Source organism: Cyprinus carpio, chromosome A3, assembly GCF_018340385.1.
Source record: "Cyprinus carpio isolate SPL01 chromosome A3, ASM1834038v1, whole genome shotgun sequence".
NCBI lineage: Eukaryota > Metazoa > Chordata > Actinopteri > Cypriniformes > Cyprinidae > Cyprinus > Cyprinus carpio.
The window spans coordinates 133,459-150,933 of NC_056574.1; the positions used below are offsets into that span (position 1 = coordinate 133,459).

The following is a 17,475-nucleotide window of genomic DNA, read 5'->3' on the forward strand; positions in this document are numbered from 1 at the left end:
GCATGAGAACATCACCTACGTCTGATCAGGAGATGCGTCTGCTGATCCTCTGGTAGACGATGCCATCGAAGGTGAGGATCTGAAACGACACGCAACAGCAGACGGGATTGAGCGTCATGTGGTGTACAGAGATGATGAAGATGATGATGATGATGAGTCTTACATTAATGATGGTGTCTCCGTTCAGCTCCGTCACAGACTCGATCCCCTTCAAACACACCATCAGCTTATTCCCGTCCATGTGAACCACAGTCTGACACACACACACACACTGATGCAAAATTTTATCCAATTCAGATGGTCAAGGTGTAATAATATGTAAATTTATTAAAAAGAATATAGAGAACAGAAACCACAAATCATAACTTGGAAATAAAGTTCTGGATAATAATAACAACCTTCAAATATAGAAAATGTAAATCCAATGTTAGTACATTTTTAATAACAATCCATTTATGATGGATTGAACCCAACCAGTATTAATCAAAACATTAATAAAATTGTAAGTAAAACATAAACAATTATTCTGTTCGAATCAAAAGTACCAACATATTAGTATTAAAATATCAAAGTATCAGAGTATCAAAGTATCTGAATTTCAAGGTATCTGAATTTGAATAAAAACCTGTAAGAGTTCTAAGTCTGAGTCTAAGAGTTGTCGAGTGAAGCCAAAGAAGAGGAAGTGAGCTGAAAAGATAGAGAGACCAGAAAGTCAAAAAACCCATTCTATTTTGCAGAGTCTATCTTATATACTGTTGTTCCAGACATAAGTCGTCATCTGGCTATCACTAATAACACCTGACCTTTAAAAATAGTCTAGTCAATGTCTCAATTTTGGACTTCTTCCTCTTTTAGATTCAAAGTATCATACTGATAATTCTAAGAAATATTGATATAAAAGAACAATACTCAGAATCTCTATCACCATGTGGATTTCTTAGAATCTCCACACACCACACACACACACACACACACACACACACACACAGCTTTAATATCTCATCAATCTCACGACCACCAGATCATATTACACTTGATTTTGATTGAAAATTATGCTTATTTAAAGCAACTTTTAAGATTCAAACATTGTGACATAATTTCCCCCCTAAATTCTCATTAACATTATGCCAATGAATAAATAAATAACTCTACAGAATGATTGTCTTAAAATATGTTTGTTTATTATATACTATAAAAGAGTAATGCCCTATTTTTTTTTTTCAATTTACAGTAATAAGAAATTGGTAGGAATGTCCTTAATTGTCAGTTATAATGTAAATATGCAAAGTATGTTTATTATATATATATAGAGAGAGAGAGCGAGAGAGGGAGAAATACTAATAGATTTTAATATTTTGAACTAGTTTTTAGTTTTAGTTAAATTTTTAGCATTTTTGTATTTTTTTTTAAATATATGTTTGCATTTTTATTATTTTATATTTTCTTTCTAATTTTAATTATTTTAGTACATCAAATTACACTAAATGAAAATGAGAAACTAGATGAAATAAAACTAACTGAAATAAAATAAAATAATTTAACTGAAATAAACTTAAGTAATAAAATGTAATTTTTTTATGGTTTTAGTTTTAGTTAACTACAATATGTGACCATGGACCACAAAACCAGTCTTAAGTGTTAATTTTTCCGAAATTGAGATTTATAGGTCACCCGAAAGCTGAATAAATAAGCTTTCCACTGATGGATGGTTTGTTAGAATAGGAACATTTTTGGCAGAGATGCAACTTTTTGAACATCTGGAATCTGAGGGTGCAAAAAAAAAAAAATCGAAATATTGAGAAAATCGCCCTCAAAGTTATCCAGATGAATTCCTTAGCAATGCATATTACTAATCAAAACTCAAAAAAAAGTTTTGATATATTAACGGAAGGAAATTTACAAAATATCTTCATGGAACATGATCTTTACTTAAAGGGGTCATATGATGCGATTTAAATTTTTTCTTTCTCTTTGGGGTGTTACAAGCTCTTGGTGCATAAAGAAGATCTGTAAAGTTGCAAAGACTAAAGTCTCAAATACAAAGAGATATTCTTTATAAAAGTTGAGACTCGTCCACACCCCCTGAAATGGCTCGTTCTAACACACCCCCACATATCTACGTCAGTATGTGGGGAGATTTGCATAACACCGCCCAGATCTTTATGCAAAGAAAGAAGGCGTACCTTTTATTCTCGTTGTAGTATTGTTGCCGCCGCCGCCACCATGTCGTATAGACGATGTGTGTTTCACTATGAAAGCGAAACTTCTTTGTTTGGCCTTCCAAAAGAGGACGATATTCGCTTCGTCATGCCTGGAGCTGATCCGTGCTGGTCGCTGAGGGAATACATCAACTTTGCACTGTGTTTCACCAGTTCCTCCATAGAATCCGCCAGCCGCACTGTTCTCAAGCCGCCCGCCTCTGCTCACACAAGCCGGCCGCGGTTCACTTTAGGCATCCAGCCTCTGCTCACTCATGGCCACGGTGTGTGACGCTGTTTCGTTGAGAAAGCGAAACAACTTTGTTTGGCCTTCCAAAAGAGGACACGACTAGAAATCATGTTTATATCACATTTATAATGGGTTTTATGTTTTTGTCTCGTCGCTCCATCCGGACAAGGCTTCACAATATGTTAAGAGGCGTAACATTTCAGTCTCACGCTTGAGGTATTCGGCCACATCTTGCTTTTCAGAGAGATGGGCCTTGTGACAATCTACGCGTTTCAGAAGGCGGGGCATAGTGGAGAAACAATAATGTACAGTATGTGGAAAATAATGTGTTTGTTGAACCTTAAACAACATAAACACATTTCATTACACCAAATACACATAATAATGTTCTTTTTAGCAGCATCATATGACCCCTTTAATATCCTAATGATTTTTGGCATAAAAGAAAAATTTATAATTTTGACCCATTCAATGTATTTTTGGCTATTGCTACAAATATTCCCCAGTGACTTAAGACTCGTCTTGTGGTCCAGGGTCACATATATTAACTACTTAGTAGCTATAATAACCCCCAAATATATATATATATATATATATATATATATATACACACACACACACAAACAGAGAGAGGGAGAGAGCTTTTTAATGAAAGCTAATTCATTCATTCAGCATGAACACATATATTTATAATGTTACAAAAGAATCCTAAAGAAAAAAAACAAAATTTGGTTTCCTCAAAAATTGTTAGGCAGCACATAGAAATCTTTTTTACTTTTGATTTTGTGATTTGTTTTGTTACTGTAATTGAGAATGTGGATTATAGTGGACTGATCTTACTTTAGCTTTCTCTCCAGTGAAGGTCTCCAGTTCACACTCTGCACCCACAGTAAACGAGTACAGGACGACTTTAGTTCCCGCCGTCACCGTCACTTTGAACTCGTTTCCGTCCTGATGGATCTCTGAGATGCTCTTGATGTCTTTTCCTTTCTCAATCTCATCATCTGGCAGCCCTGCAGCAGAAAACACACAGATGATGTCTTAAATAGTGTTAATATGTTACACTCACAATCACAAGCAAACACTCAGATATCAGTAGTGTGTTCTCACAGACGCTGTAATGATATAAATGTGTTTTTTTCTTACCAATGGCCTTCATGAACCAGCTGATATTTCCCTCTGAAAGCCATCAGCAGCTGCAGACACACTTCAGAAAGCCATCAGCAGCTGCAGACACACTTCAGGGTCATTCAATCACAGCTAATTACTTCCACACTGACATCAAACTATATCATCTTCATCAATGATCTGATGCTCAAGCCTGATTTTATTCCAGTCATCAGCAAACTCTGTATACATCAACTAAAGTTTGAGGGCAGACTTTGAATCTCACCGTTAGTGTTTTTTCAGATGCGGTTCAGAAGACTCTGCAGAAATGCCGTGTTTGGCTTCGACAGGCTGGTTTCACTGCATTTGTGCTCAATAAGGGTTTGTTACATCAGACTTTAAACCTATCAATGCACAATAAGATTATACAAAGACAGATTATGATTAAACCGCTGAGAAAAACCTTCTGTGTGGCATAAATGTCCAAAGGTTATGCTGAAATAAAGACATTTCCATCAGCTGATGATCTTCATATGACTCTGAGATAATATTCATTAACACTGGAAAACCGGACACAGATTTATCTGTAAGATATTTTAAACACATTACTTACATTCACAAATCACTGAAATTACAGCAACCAATAGAAGTTTCTTCTCATGTTGGTTCCGATTTTCACCAATAAATCACAAGAGCCAAAACCCCCAAATCCAACAGAAAGGACTATAACTGTCATCTGTCTGAACGCCAAAAACTGTTCATCGTTGCAATATTACAGACTATTCAATTTATAATCTAATAAGATTCGGCCATTACACTTTTTAAAAATTTAGTATGTTACCTTTTACAAGGTGTTGTTTCAAGAAACGGTTTGTGATTCATAACTGTTTTACTGTTTAGGGCTACATCATGCCAGGGGCCAGCTCTGATTAAAGCATAAAGTGTTATATAAAGGTGACTTGACTTGACTATTTTTACATTTTTTATTTAGATATTTTACATATATTTTATTGAGACATTCAGACCTCATTAGAGATCTGTAATCACTTCACTCTAAACATTACTATGTAGTTTCTTCTTCTTATTATTATTATTATATTAATGGTTGTTACTTTTTTTTTGTTCTATTTGGATTTGTTAGGATTGTATTAGGTTTGCTCTTATCAAGGTATGTTTATGTCATCCAAGCAATATACTGAAAAATGCAATCCTCTCTTGTAATCACAAACAGCTGTGATTGATTCTTCCTTACAGCGCTGTGAAAGCAATGGCGTCTATGTTTCGCCTCAGATGCTAAAAAATGAATTTGTAAACGCACAAGGAAAGTTAAAAATAGCATAATTATTATTTAGACCAATTACGTCCGATACACTAAGCCCCGAGGCGCGCGACTGAGTTTATGTGTGTCGCTTTTCTGTCCGTTTATTCCACATGAACTATATAAACTAAATGAACTACATGTTTAACTCCATGATTGACTACATGTCCCAGGAACACTCCGTGAACGCGGTGGTATGAAGTGAACACGTAGTGATGGGAAGTTCGGCTCTTTTCAGAGAGCCGGCTCTTTTGGCTCAGCTCCCAAAGAAGAGCCGGCTCTTTCGATTCCCGAAGGGCTCTTAATTGAGGATTTTTTTGTAGGCCTTTATTTTACCATAACTTTGCAAAAATTAATGGTTTGTGTGTTGAAAACCGTTTCATGTGCAGTATTTTTATGAGAATCCTTATAATTTGCTTAATTTTGTGCATTTATTTTGTTAAAAAACCATTCTTTTTTTTGTTTTGTTTAATATTTTAATCAAACATTTTATTGCACAAATTAACAACAAAACAGCAAATAAATCCAAAGAACAGAACTAGAACCAAACTCAAGCAAACAGTATTAATGTCCTCAGTGAAGATTGGCATTCAAAAAAAAAACAGATGCCTCAGCTTTGATGGACTGATCCTATTCTTCTTCTTTCTGTGATTATCTGCCCTGTTTCACCCCCCCCCCCCCCCTCTCTGTTTTTACATAATGTTATGATCCCATATCCTCACATCTAATTGGCCGCGATGCGATTGCTGACCAATCAAAACAAAGTTCTGCCTTGAGGTAAGCGGCGAAAGGAAAAAAAACTGGGAGCCGGCTCTCACTCGATGCGAGCCGGCTCTTCTGATTCACTACAAAGCATCGGCTCTCAGAGCCGCATCTTTTGCGCATGACACATCACACAGCGGGTCGGGTCAGAGTGCAGCAGATCCGGCTGTTGAGAGTCCAGTCTGTAACAGGTATCGATAAGCTTATTCTGCTTCATTCATAACATAATATGTTCATGAAAGTAAAGACACGAGTAAAAAGCTCTGATTAAACGTCATCTTTAACAAAAAATAACACTGTAAGCAGCTGCAGTGCATGAAAAAAAAAGTTTTTAGACTTTTGATTTTGTTATCAGATCTGGAGAATTGAAACTGAGTAAAAGTCCTTTAAAGTTTTTACACCAGGCAGTCAAACGTGTTGTGGGTAAATTAGTGGTAATGCATTCATGTAATGCCTACTTGGGAATAAATTTGTATAGATAAAAACCATCGAAGTGACCTTTGACCACTAAAATGCAGATAATGCACCCTTTGGATGATCTTAATCACTATTACAAAAGCAAAGTGCAGTATCTAGCAACTAAATGTGTTCAACTTTCTTATTGTGATTCTTACTACATGTTGATTGTTTTTAATAACTTTAATAGTTGTATTGATGTTTGCATGTTGTGAATATTAAAATTGCTCAGTAGTAAGTAACCCTGATAGCACATGTAGCCTACATCACGGAGATATCTAATTGACATCTGCATTCACATCTGCAATACATCTATAGGACGTTTCCTATCAGATGTTAAAGAGATGTTAAAAAGATGTCTTTAAGATGTTTATGATTTTGAATGTATGTAAAACTGACATCTTCAGCTGTTTCAAAACTGCTTCTGTTGCTGCTGTGTGCGCTTGTCCAGTTGTCACTTTGCTGAGGAGGCGCAGTTAACTTTTAGATAACTTTGCCTAACAATATAACTTTAATGGAGCCAGCTAACTTTCTGTGTGAGTGTTATGGCTACCAAGGCAGACCGCAGTATCTGCTACGGTGGCCATGAAGGGCAAAACAGATTACAATTCTGAAAACAAAATAACAAATTACAAACGCAAATCTAAAAAACAAAATAACAATTCACAAAACATTATAACAATTCAGAAAACACAATTGGCAAATTCGAAAACAAAATAAGTCAGAAACCACAAACACAAATCAGACAAACTGGAAGAAGTAGGTATAGTATTAGACTGCGCCATTGGTTTGGGATTACTCACCGCTGACTGGATGAGACATCTGTCAATCAACGTATACAGAAAGAACCAGCCGAAAATCAGCGTCCTGGTAGAAAGTTCGGAGATGGTCTTAAAATAGCTCGGTTTAAATGTATTGTATGAATTGCGCTTACTATGGAATAAAACATATTGAGTGTCTATTTATACTTTGTCCAAATAACCTGGCTTATTAGCATTTTGGAATTGGTCTTTTGTCAGCTCCAGTGGTGCAGGTGATTAAGTGTGTGGCCTTGGCTTTTGATGCGATCGTCCTGGGTTCGATCCTACCTTTTGCAGAACTTTTTTTTCTCCCTTTTCAAATCTCCTATTACCAATCGATTCTATTTACACTAAGTGAAAATAGCAGTATTTTTAGCAATATGCTATTTACACTAAGTGCAAATTCCTTTTTACACTGTTAAAATGTAACAAGTAATATGTACTACTTGTTGCAAATAATGGCAATTATCTGCTCTTCAGTATTGTAGTACATTATAGAACAGTATGCAGTAATAACGTATTGAGTGTAAATTTATAATTTTGATTCAAATTATTAAATGGATGCCACCTTATTGGTACAATGAAGACCTCCCTACACCTACCCTAACCCTACCCTATACTTTATTTTCACCTTTTTGATTATTTCCGTAAATTTTAATGAAAATGGATGCCTTTACGATGTGATACGATATTTGAAAAGGGAGAAAAAAAAAAGTTTGGCAAAAGGTTGGATCGAACCCGGGTCATCGCGTCAAAAAGTCAAGGACACACGCTTAATCACCTCCGCCACTGGAGCTGACAAAATACCCATGCCAAAATGCCAATAAGGCAGGTTATTTGGATAAAGTATAAATAAACACTCCGTATGTTTTATGAGTGACATGACATACAGCCAAGTATGGTGACCCATACTCAGAATTCGTGCTCTGCATTTAACCCATCCAAAGTGCACACAAACAGCAGTGAACACACACACACTGTGAACACACACTCGGAGCAGTGGGCAGCCATTTATGCTGCGGCGCCCGGGGAGCAGTTGGGGGTTCGGTGCCTTGCTCAAGGTCACCTCAGTTGTGGTATTGCTGACCCTGATTGACAGATATTTCGTCTTGTCAGCGGTGAGTAATCCCAAACCAATGGCACGGTCTCAAACTATACCTACCTCTTCCGGTTTGTCTGATTTGTGTTTGTGTTTTCTGACTTGTTATTTTGTTTTTGAATTTGTCATTGTGTTTTCTGACTTTTTATAATGTTTTCTGAATTGTTATTTTGTTTTTTAGATTTGCATTTGCATTTGCGGTTGTAATTTGTTATTTTGTTTTCAGAATTGTAATCTATTTTGCCCTTCACAGCCACCATAATCTGCAGTGTCAAAGCCAGAAAAACAAAGCTAGAGCACAGTAACAACATTTACTGTGGTTTGGCTTGATATTAGCTTGGATTTTGTAGTTACTGCAATTTTGAAACTCTCGTTTCTCTGAAACAGGGCAAAATTGAACTAGGAGACTTTGTCACAAGACAAAACCGATGTCACAAAGCCCATTTTAGGCCTCAAACTCAATTTTGACCAAATGTGTAGTTACTACTACTACTTTTCCTGGATGGTCTGAGGGTGAGGAGTTTTTCAGCATTTTTTGGTGAATGCTGTTTCTGTAGGATGCGTTACTGCAGCACGCGTGCAGGCGTTCAGGGCCGCAGCTTCAGAGATGTTCTGTTCTCTGGATACGCTGCAGACGGAGGCATGTTCATGCCAGAGACCATCCCATCACTCTCTCCTGAAACACTGCTCACGTGGAGCCGTCTGTCCTACCAGCAGCTGCTGTGTGAGATCTGCTCCCTCTACATCCCTGAGCAGGAGATACCGCGACATGATCTAGAGGGTGAGATGCGTCCTGGACCAGACACTCATCAGACATCATGAACCAGTCCAAACCTCCTACTGTCTGTCTTTCTCTCTTCAGGGCTCATTTCGCAGGCGCTGTCTAGCTTCTCCATACCTGAAGCTGTGAGACTGGTTCAGCTGAAGGACTCGCTGTCCATCCTGGAACTGTTTCATGGAGAGACGCTGGCGTTTAAGGATCTGGCCATGTCCTGTACCTCTCAGTTCCTGCAGTACTTCCTGCGCAAAGATGGTAAACGGGCCACAATACTAGTAGGTATGAAGTGACGCCCTTCTCACATATCCTCTGAAGTCCTGTGATGGAGATTCAGACGTGCTGTTGTTTCAGGTACGTCAGGCGACACAGGAAGCTCGGCCATCAGAAGTGTGTTGGGTCTCAGCGAGGTGGACATAGTGGTGGTGTATCCCCACAGACGCATCACCAGAGTACAGGAACGACAGATGACCACCAGCATAGCAGACAACGTCCATGTGTTTGCAGGTAAAGAGTAACAGTCGTCTTTTTTTTTTTTAAGAAATTGACCCTTTTATTCATAAAGGACACATTAAATTAATCAAGTGTCAAAAAAAAACATTTATAATGTTACAAGATTTTTTTTTTTCAACAAAATGCTGTTCTTTTCAACTTTCTATTCATCAAAAATCCTGATAAATAAAATGTATCACGGTTTCCACAAAAAGATTCGGCAGCAACTGTTTTCAACACTGATAATAATCAGAAATGTTTCTTGAGCAGCAAATCAGCACATTAGAATGATTTCTGAAGGATCATGTAACACTGAAGAAAGTCCCTTCTCTAATCAGCGGTAAATTCCATCAGGTGCGTGATTTCACATAGAGCAGCTGTTACACAGCTACACGGAGCCTTTGTTAACTGACAAGCTGCGCAAATCCACGCTGATAATGAACGTTAATTATCGGCCGATATTCATCGTGCACCCCTATTTAATATTAATGTATACATATAGTTCATGTTACATTTGTTTATGAAATCTATTGTTTCAGTCAAATATTGCATGTCAGCAGTGTGTCTTGACCCTCTCTGTGTGTTTGTAACTGCAGCTGACGGGACGTCTGACGACATCGATGTTCCGCTGAGGAAACTGTTTGCAGATCCAGACCTGGTGCTACATCATGGTCTCATGAGTCTGAACTCTGTGAACTGGTCCAGGATCCTGGTCCAGCTGGCACATTTCCTGTTCGCATACCTTCAGGTGAGCATGCCGCAGGCCAGAGGAGATGCTCTGCCCGTGCTGGAGGTGCTGGTGCCTACAGGAGGAGCTGGAAACATTACAGGTACAGAACAACAAACCTGCCGACAACACCACCCACAATCACAAGAGATAATGTTTTCATGACAGATTAACATGTTACCTGCTCATATTTTAATATTTGATATAGACTCATAAATAACTATAGTATTTGTTCTACTATCTTTAATATATGCTGATTTTAATATAAAACAGAAAAATAGCAATCCTGCACATGACTCAAGTTTGCATAATATTTTGCATAAGTTTGTATAATGAACAACATTTTGGTCAACTGAAGGGAGCAGAAGGTTGAGTGACCGAAACATTGCTCATTAAGATATTTTTGTGATGATGCAAACTTGAGTAGTGTGCAGGATTGATATTTTAATACTTTATATTGTAATTTCTAGAGTCCGACCGATATGAGTTTTTTGGGGCCGATACCGATATTAGGGAGTAAAAAAAGGCCGATATCGATATATATCGCCTGATATTCTTTGTGTATATTATAGTGCAGTACCAGTCAAAAGTTTGGACACTTTCCCATTCGTGTGTCCAAACATTTGACTGGTACTATATATAGAATACAGTATATACATAAGCAGAATATAGATACATAAACACATTTTTTGCAATGATCACTCAAATATGGTGATCAAACACTTATAATGATGTGACAGAGATATGTAATGGAGGCGGGGCATTTAACAATTTAACAATAAACTTCATTATCCAAAATGAGTCTGACATCAGTGCACTGAACAGTAAAGTTGAAGTTTATTTAACTTTAATTCAATTAAATTCCAATCAACTTTATTCCGTTGAAATTTATTTCACTTCAGAACATTCATTTACAGATTTGGGTTTGTGTTTTTGTCTTCACACACAGATTAATATTGATGTGTGAGTTTTGAGTTAATATAACTCTGTAAATAAATACAATATAAATTCATGTCTCGCGCACTTTAATGGCCTTTGAATGTATCGTGTAACTGGAATCATGGCGGAATTTCATGTGAAGTCCACTTCACAGGGCACTTACGGTCAAATAAGACCATGCTTGAATGCTGCTGCCTGAACAAGAGACCTCCTTACTGAAGTGAAAGTGTTGACTCGTGTCACTATCTCGCGAACGTATTCAGGGGATCCCGAATTCAATTTCATTCAGTCTGCTGGACAAACTAAATAATTACACCATTTCAAGCATTTTATCTGCGTTATATGTTCTGTAAAAAAATGTGCATATCTGCGGCATGTTCACTGATACGATATATCGGCGACATGCTCATATCAGCCGATAATATCTATATATCGGTCGGGCTCTAGTAATTTCATCTAAAGCACCAGTGATTGTTTTGGGTGTGCAAGGCACATTTTTTGCTAATATAAAGAAAAAATAATGCTAATTATCTTATGTTTTAATAATGCTAAAACAGAATAATGAAATCAAAACTTCCAGATTCATTACAGTATTGAAAGCTTGGGGTGAATGTGCTCAGTTGGCATGATAATAATCTCATGATACAAATCGCATGATATCCTAAAAATAGGCTGCATTTTCTTTATGCAAAATATAATTTCAGATTTCTTTTTTTTGAAGTTTGGATGAAATTTGACTTAAAGGTTTAGTTGTTTAAGGGTGAGTTTGAATTAGATGCTCTTACTGTCCACAGCATGGACTTTTGTAATATGTGGAGCTGTGCATGTTACTGGATTCATTGTGAGCAGTTCATCTGTGCGTACATTTGATGGCAGATTTCAGATCATGTCCTTCTGGGTCTGAATGCTCCAGCCAAGCAGCTGCCATTGAGATGAATGTGAACAGAGAATCCTGGTATGCTTGGGTTTTATGATTGTTCATCACTGGCTGTGTGCTTGTTCAGCTGGATACATCATGAAGCTGATGGGAGTCCCTCTGCGTCTCGTGGCTGTGGTTAACTCCAACGACATCGTCCACCGCGCACTCCAGAGCGGAGATTTCTCTATGTCCGACTCCGTCAAGCAAACTCTTGCTCCTGCCATCGACATCCAGGTGCCGCTGCTCTCGGTGGTTTATTTGTGTTCATGCTGTCTGTTTGTGTGTATGTGAATACAGCTGTGAATGTTCACAGGACCCGTATAATATGGAACGCGTGTTCTGGCTGCTGTCTGGTCGAGATGGAGCAATGGTTAAGAGTTTGATGGAGGAGTTTCAGAGGACACACAAACTTACTCTTCCTGCGTCACTCCATCAGCAGGTGAACAATAAACTCATTTACATCACTGACACGTAGAGCTGTGTCTGATAACGTGTGTCTGTTCGCTGTAATAAAGCCATTTTATTCAAATTTACGTTGTTTCAAAGCAGCTGCAGCTTTACAGGAAATCATGATGTTAATGTTTATAATATCTTCATGCATATTAGAGCTGGATGATAATGGGGTTACATTTTCCACTGTAGTTGTGTGAGGTGTTGTCATCCGGGTCGGTGTCTGATGACGGGATACTAGAGGCCATGAGGAGATGCTGGCAGGACAATCACTATCTCATCTGTCCGCATACAGCTGTGGGCGTGTGGCATCACTATCACACACCCATCAGACCCGGAGAAAACAGGTCACACACACACACACATGCACACACTTGACTTATAAGACTATATTTTGTTTATTCCTAAGCCTGTCATAAAATTTATCCTTTATTATAACATTTCATGTCATATAATTTATCCTTTATTCCTGTAGACAATTCATAGATAACGTGAGGTCATCCTGCAGTGTCTTCAAATGAACTCCGGACAAAAATTTCTTAGAATCAGCAGCTGAAATAGTTTTGGAACAACATTAAAACTACATGTTGTTGAAACAACACCAATGTCTATTTTAACATCCTAACTTTAAAATGATTGTTAAAAACTATGATTTAAGGGCTGTTCACACCAGTGCTGTAACAATAAAGATATAGTTTTAAAAATAGATCTAAATGTCAAAGATTAGCGAGTCCACACCACAACTGTAACGATAACAGCACAGAGGAACAATATCGCTAGAATCACTTTTACAATGATTTTTCCTGCTGGACAATAATAACATTGACAGCCAATCAGAATCCATCCTGCTTAAAGAGCGTGAGCAATTAAAGTGGCAGATGACAAAACTGCAGCTTGTGCTTGTGATAAAAAGAATGGTAACGAAGAATGTTATCATTATAGTCATCTGGTGTGAATGGGCCTGTTACAGTTCAAATAATGCAAGTTTTTATTAAAATAATAGTAAAAATATTTTTATAAATATATAATAATAAAGATTCATATATTGTTATTATAATTATTAATAATAATAAATTGTTAAATATGTAAATATCATTTGCCTGAACAAAAATGGCAGATGGACTAAATGAAAAAAGTCACTTTATGATGGTTCTGGAAAAGCAGAAATACAGTGGTTACCCCAGTACACAAACCAGTGCTGCGTTTATAAATGTCATATGGAGGAAAGGTGAAAAGAAAATTCTGTTGAAACCTTTCTGACAACATTGTTTCCCTCAGAGATTCATTCATAATCCTTCTAACACATGATTTGCACTAATCATATGAATGATCTATTTCAATATCAGAACTGTGAATTTCACAGTGAAATGAGTTTGCAGGTCTGATTTTGTCCTCTATCTATATCTGATCTCAAGCTCTCCTGGTGAAGTTGTAGCATGTAGGCATGTATAAATCACACTTGTAACAGTAACTATTCTTCCTGTTTTTTAATGAATTGTACCGTGTAATTAAGCCAAAAGCTCTTTGTACTCAGATGCTGCATAGCGACCGCATCACCTGCTAAGTTTCAGGAGGCCGTGCAGAAGGCTGGTTTGACCCTTGACCTCCCTGAAGCAGTGAAGGTGCTAGACACGCTGGAGACGCGCTATGAAGTTCTGGAGCGATCAGATGACTGGGAGTCCAAGCTGAGACGACACATCGAGTCCATCAGCTCAATGAGACGACTCGGAGCAGCAGCAGAGACCAGAGATTGACATGGAGATGATTTGATGAGCATTTAAAATGCATGAGGATCCCTTTTTTTAACACCTGAAAGACTCGCAGCACTTTTTGATCATGAACATCATGCACTTGTTCTGGAGTTCTGGCTCTTCTTCCGAAGACTGTGATCATGATAATCTAATGGTGTAATTTTATAGTATGCATGAAGGCTGAATTCAAGTCCTGATATAATATCATTTTTTTTTATAATGAATCAAGCAAAATTGCAACTGAACTCAACTGTCAGTGATTGCCCAGTGTTTTCATGTGAAGAACACTATAATCAGCTTTTAGATGACACTGTGTTTCATAGGAAAAACCCACCTCAAGTAAAAATTACTCTTATTATTTATAATGAAACTTTACTTAACCTTTTCACTCTAATAATTATTGCAGTGTCTTCAGACCTAGTTATATAGCTGAATTGAGAACATGCTTTATTAATGCCTTTGCTGCTGCCATTCCAGAATAATAAGGATATTATAAGTCCTGCATTGATTGTGTCTTCTGTAGAAACAAATGATCTGAAACCATAAGCAGTGCACAGCAAGGCTGAACTACACATTATCATGGTGTTTAACTGCACGTTTTGTGAATGAGTTGTTCTCTGTACTCCTTCAGAGAAACGCACCGGAGATTTAATTGAATATATAATACATATCTCATTAAATCAGTGCTTCTCAACTCCCGCCCTTTGAACCCCCTGCTCTGCACATTTTATATGTTTTTTATGATTTTTATCTGACACGATTGATTGATGATTGATGATTCTGCCTGTAAGTGTATTTGCATTTGTATATGTCAGTATTGTTAATTTTTCTGAATAAATGGCATAATCTCACTGTTAATATCTTAGAAATACTCATGCAACTGTTAGGTGTGTGTGTGTGTGAGAGAGAATGTGTTTGGTGTGTGTGTGTGTTTTTGTTGTTTTGGTTTTTTATTTTGAGTTGGTTTTTTTTTGTTGTTTTTTTAGTTATCTCCTGCCCAAGTGTTTGGGCCTGAATAAACTCCACTGACCATAACCTTAAGCAGTTGACACATGCGCATCATGGTGGTCTTGCAATGCTTCATCTGACCTGCAGAGGTCAGCAGGGATTCAACATTGTGCTCTCTTTGATTTGCTGGTACCTCCTAGCACATCCAGTTTGTTGTTTCCACATTTGTCTTCTGTTGTTTTTATGTTGTTGTTGTTTTTTTTCAGCATCTTTGAGTAGTTGCCATTGTGTGAGTGTTGCCATTCTCCAATAAGTGCAGTTCCAGACACATGCACAGGCAACGATTATGGAAATGCAAAATGTGCACGAGACTAGAAAATTTGGGCTGCAGATGATGGCATGGTGTTGTGTCTAATCAGGACATGGTTATGGTACAAATGAAGGCTGGATTTTGTGTCTTGGAAGACTCAAGCCTGCGTTGTGGTTAGAGGGGTGTTTTGACCTCGCTGTTCTGAATAGGGCTTTTACTGCAAAACTTGCCCAATGGCCATATCCCAAATATCAAAACTCGTTATGTCATTTCCATAAAATATTTTACAGTCATTATTATGCATATTGATCATAAACACAGCTCAAAGGCTTCCTACCAGTGGGCCTACTTCACAAAACTTAAAATCTTAGAATGCAAAATATTTCAGAAGAAGCATTTCATTGAAATGTAATTTGGACACAAAAATCTCAGTGGTGGGAAACACGTTGCTGGAGCGAGATTAAGAAAGCAGCCCCGCGCACTAGACGTGACTGATACCAAGTGTCCAAAAAGCATTTTGTCTCTGACACTTGGATGTGTTGTCATTAACTAATCTTGTCTTAACAGAGATAACCAGCCTGATGTTGGAAAAGGGGAAGGTTTGCAAAACATTCAACAGGATAAACTGAATAAAGAAGTACTGTTCATTTACTGTTTTAACCATCACTTGCATTTGGTGGTGATGATGCGCACAATGTTATTGGACAAAATGCTGGAGCGTTTTTTCAGTGTGTGACATCCTGTATAAATTTGTTAAGAAACCAACAGTGGCTGCTCAGTACAATGGCAAAATGACTTCTTGATCAATGTTGGACTGAAATCTGAAATGGATTTCAAATTTATTGCTCTGATGGTACTAATATTCTCCTCCTCCTTGACCCCGCAAACAAGATCAAAGCAAATGACGGCCTAAAACTTGTGCATTATGTGTGCTTGCATTCAGAATCTCAGGTGTGTGTGTGGTGTAAATTTTGTATTTTATATATATACGCAAAAAATAAAGTTTTGCAAAAGAAAATAAAGTTTTGCAAACAAAAATTAAAGTATTGAGGAAAATAATTTTGCTTTTTGCAAACAAAAAATAAAGAATTGCAAAACATAAATGGTACCGCGCGAAAGCAATGATTTTTGCATACATATTTTCCATGGTCATATCTACAATTTTATTTGCAACACTGATTTTATTTTGCGCGTCAGTCTAGTTTGAGCTTGCGCTGCAGTTTTTCCTGTGCGCTTCATTTTTCTGCGCGTCTCGCTTTGTGGCGCTGTTTTGACGTGGGGGTGGAGTTAAGGGGCAGGGGCGTGTACAACATGCCTCCCTGGAAGTGACGTCATCGGCCCGAGACGCAGCTCACTGATCCAGGTACTGTCATGATGAGCAGATGCATGCGAGTGGATCGCTTCCTTTTATTCACTAGCATTTAAAACATGCATGGTTTCGTTTTATTAACTTTATTAACAAATGTATATGTGTATTAGCAGCGTTTGCTCAAGTTAAAGAAGTTGTAACCATGCACATCTGTTGTTTATTTCTCTCGATGTGCACTTTTACTGGCATAAAGTTGGCTTGACGTTGGACGTTCGATATTCGCAAATCTAGGGACCGTCTCTAAAGTTACATGCGAAACTACTATACACTCCTCTAACGTCAATAGCATGCAAGGAGAATGACTAACAGTCATGAAAACAACTGTTAACTGTTCATCCAGCATGTCAACTATAATGCACACCTTTTATATTTTTTGATAATTATTAAAATAAACTGTAAATCATATGTAAAATATTGCTACTTTTCATTACAATTTTCATTAAAGTGCACTTTAGAGGATGAATTTAACAATAACCCTATAATAATAAATACTAGAATTATAATGAATAATTTGCTAGTTTCATTTGTAAATGAAAACACTAATTTAACAAAGAACGTTAATTAGGTTAGCAATACACGAAATTAAAAGGGGAAATAAGCATAACAATAAATATAAAAATATAGCCCTATTTAATATAATATTATTATCAATTATTATATACGGTTAGCCTATATGAATAAATGAATGATGCATTTATATAGCGTTTTATAATGTATTGTTGTACACCCAATTCGCTGTACGATCATGTGGGGGGTCTCTCCTCAACCACCAGCAGTGTGCAGCATCCACTTGGATATATTATAT

The 17,475-nt window shown here is 37.3% G+C and overlaps 2 protein-coding genes across 2 annotated transcripts; one reads left to right on the top strand and one right to left on the bottom strand.

The window, feature by feature from the left end:
• Positions 1-25: 25 nt before the first annotated feature.
• Positions 26-3,607, bottom strand: fabp1a (fatty acid binding protein 1a, liver). The gene is made up of 4 exons (XM_042715173.1): positions 3,595-3,607; positions 3,289-3,488; positions 164-253; positions 26-79 (listed from the first exon to the last, which is right to left on the bottom strand). The coding sequence occupies exons 1-4, from the start codon at positions 3,605-3,607 to the stop codon at positions 26-28; spliced, it is 357 nt and encodes a 118-aa protein (XP_042571107.1).
• Positions 3,608-4,874: 1,267 nt separating this feature from the next.
• On the top strand, positions 4,875-14,356 carry thnsl2 (threonine synthase-like 2). Its single transcript, XM_042715785.1, has 10 exons — positions 4,875-5,086; positions 5,778-5,826; positions 8,548-8,771; positions 8,853-9,047; positions 9,120-9,272; positions 9,854-10,087; positions 11,928-12,076; positions 12,156-12,281; positions 12,485-12,639; positions 13,827-14,356. The coding sequence occupies exons 3-10, from the start codon at positions 8,549-8,551 to the stop codon at positions 14,044-14,046; spliced, it is 1,455 nt and encodes a 484-aa protein (XP_042571719.1). The 5' UTR covers positions 4,875-5,086; positions 5,778-5,826; position 8,548; the 3' UTR covers positions 14,047-14,356.
• Positions 14,357-17,475: the final 3,119 nt, after the last annotated feature.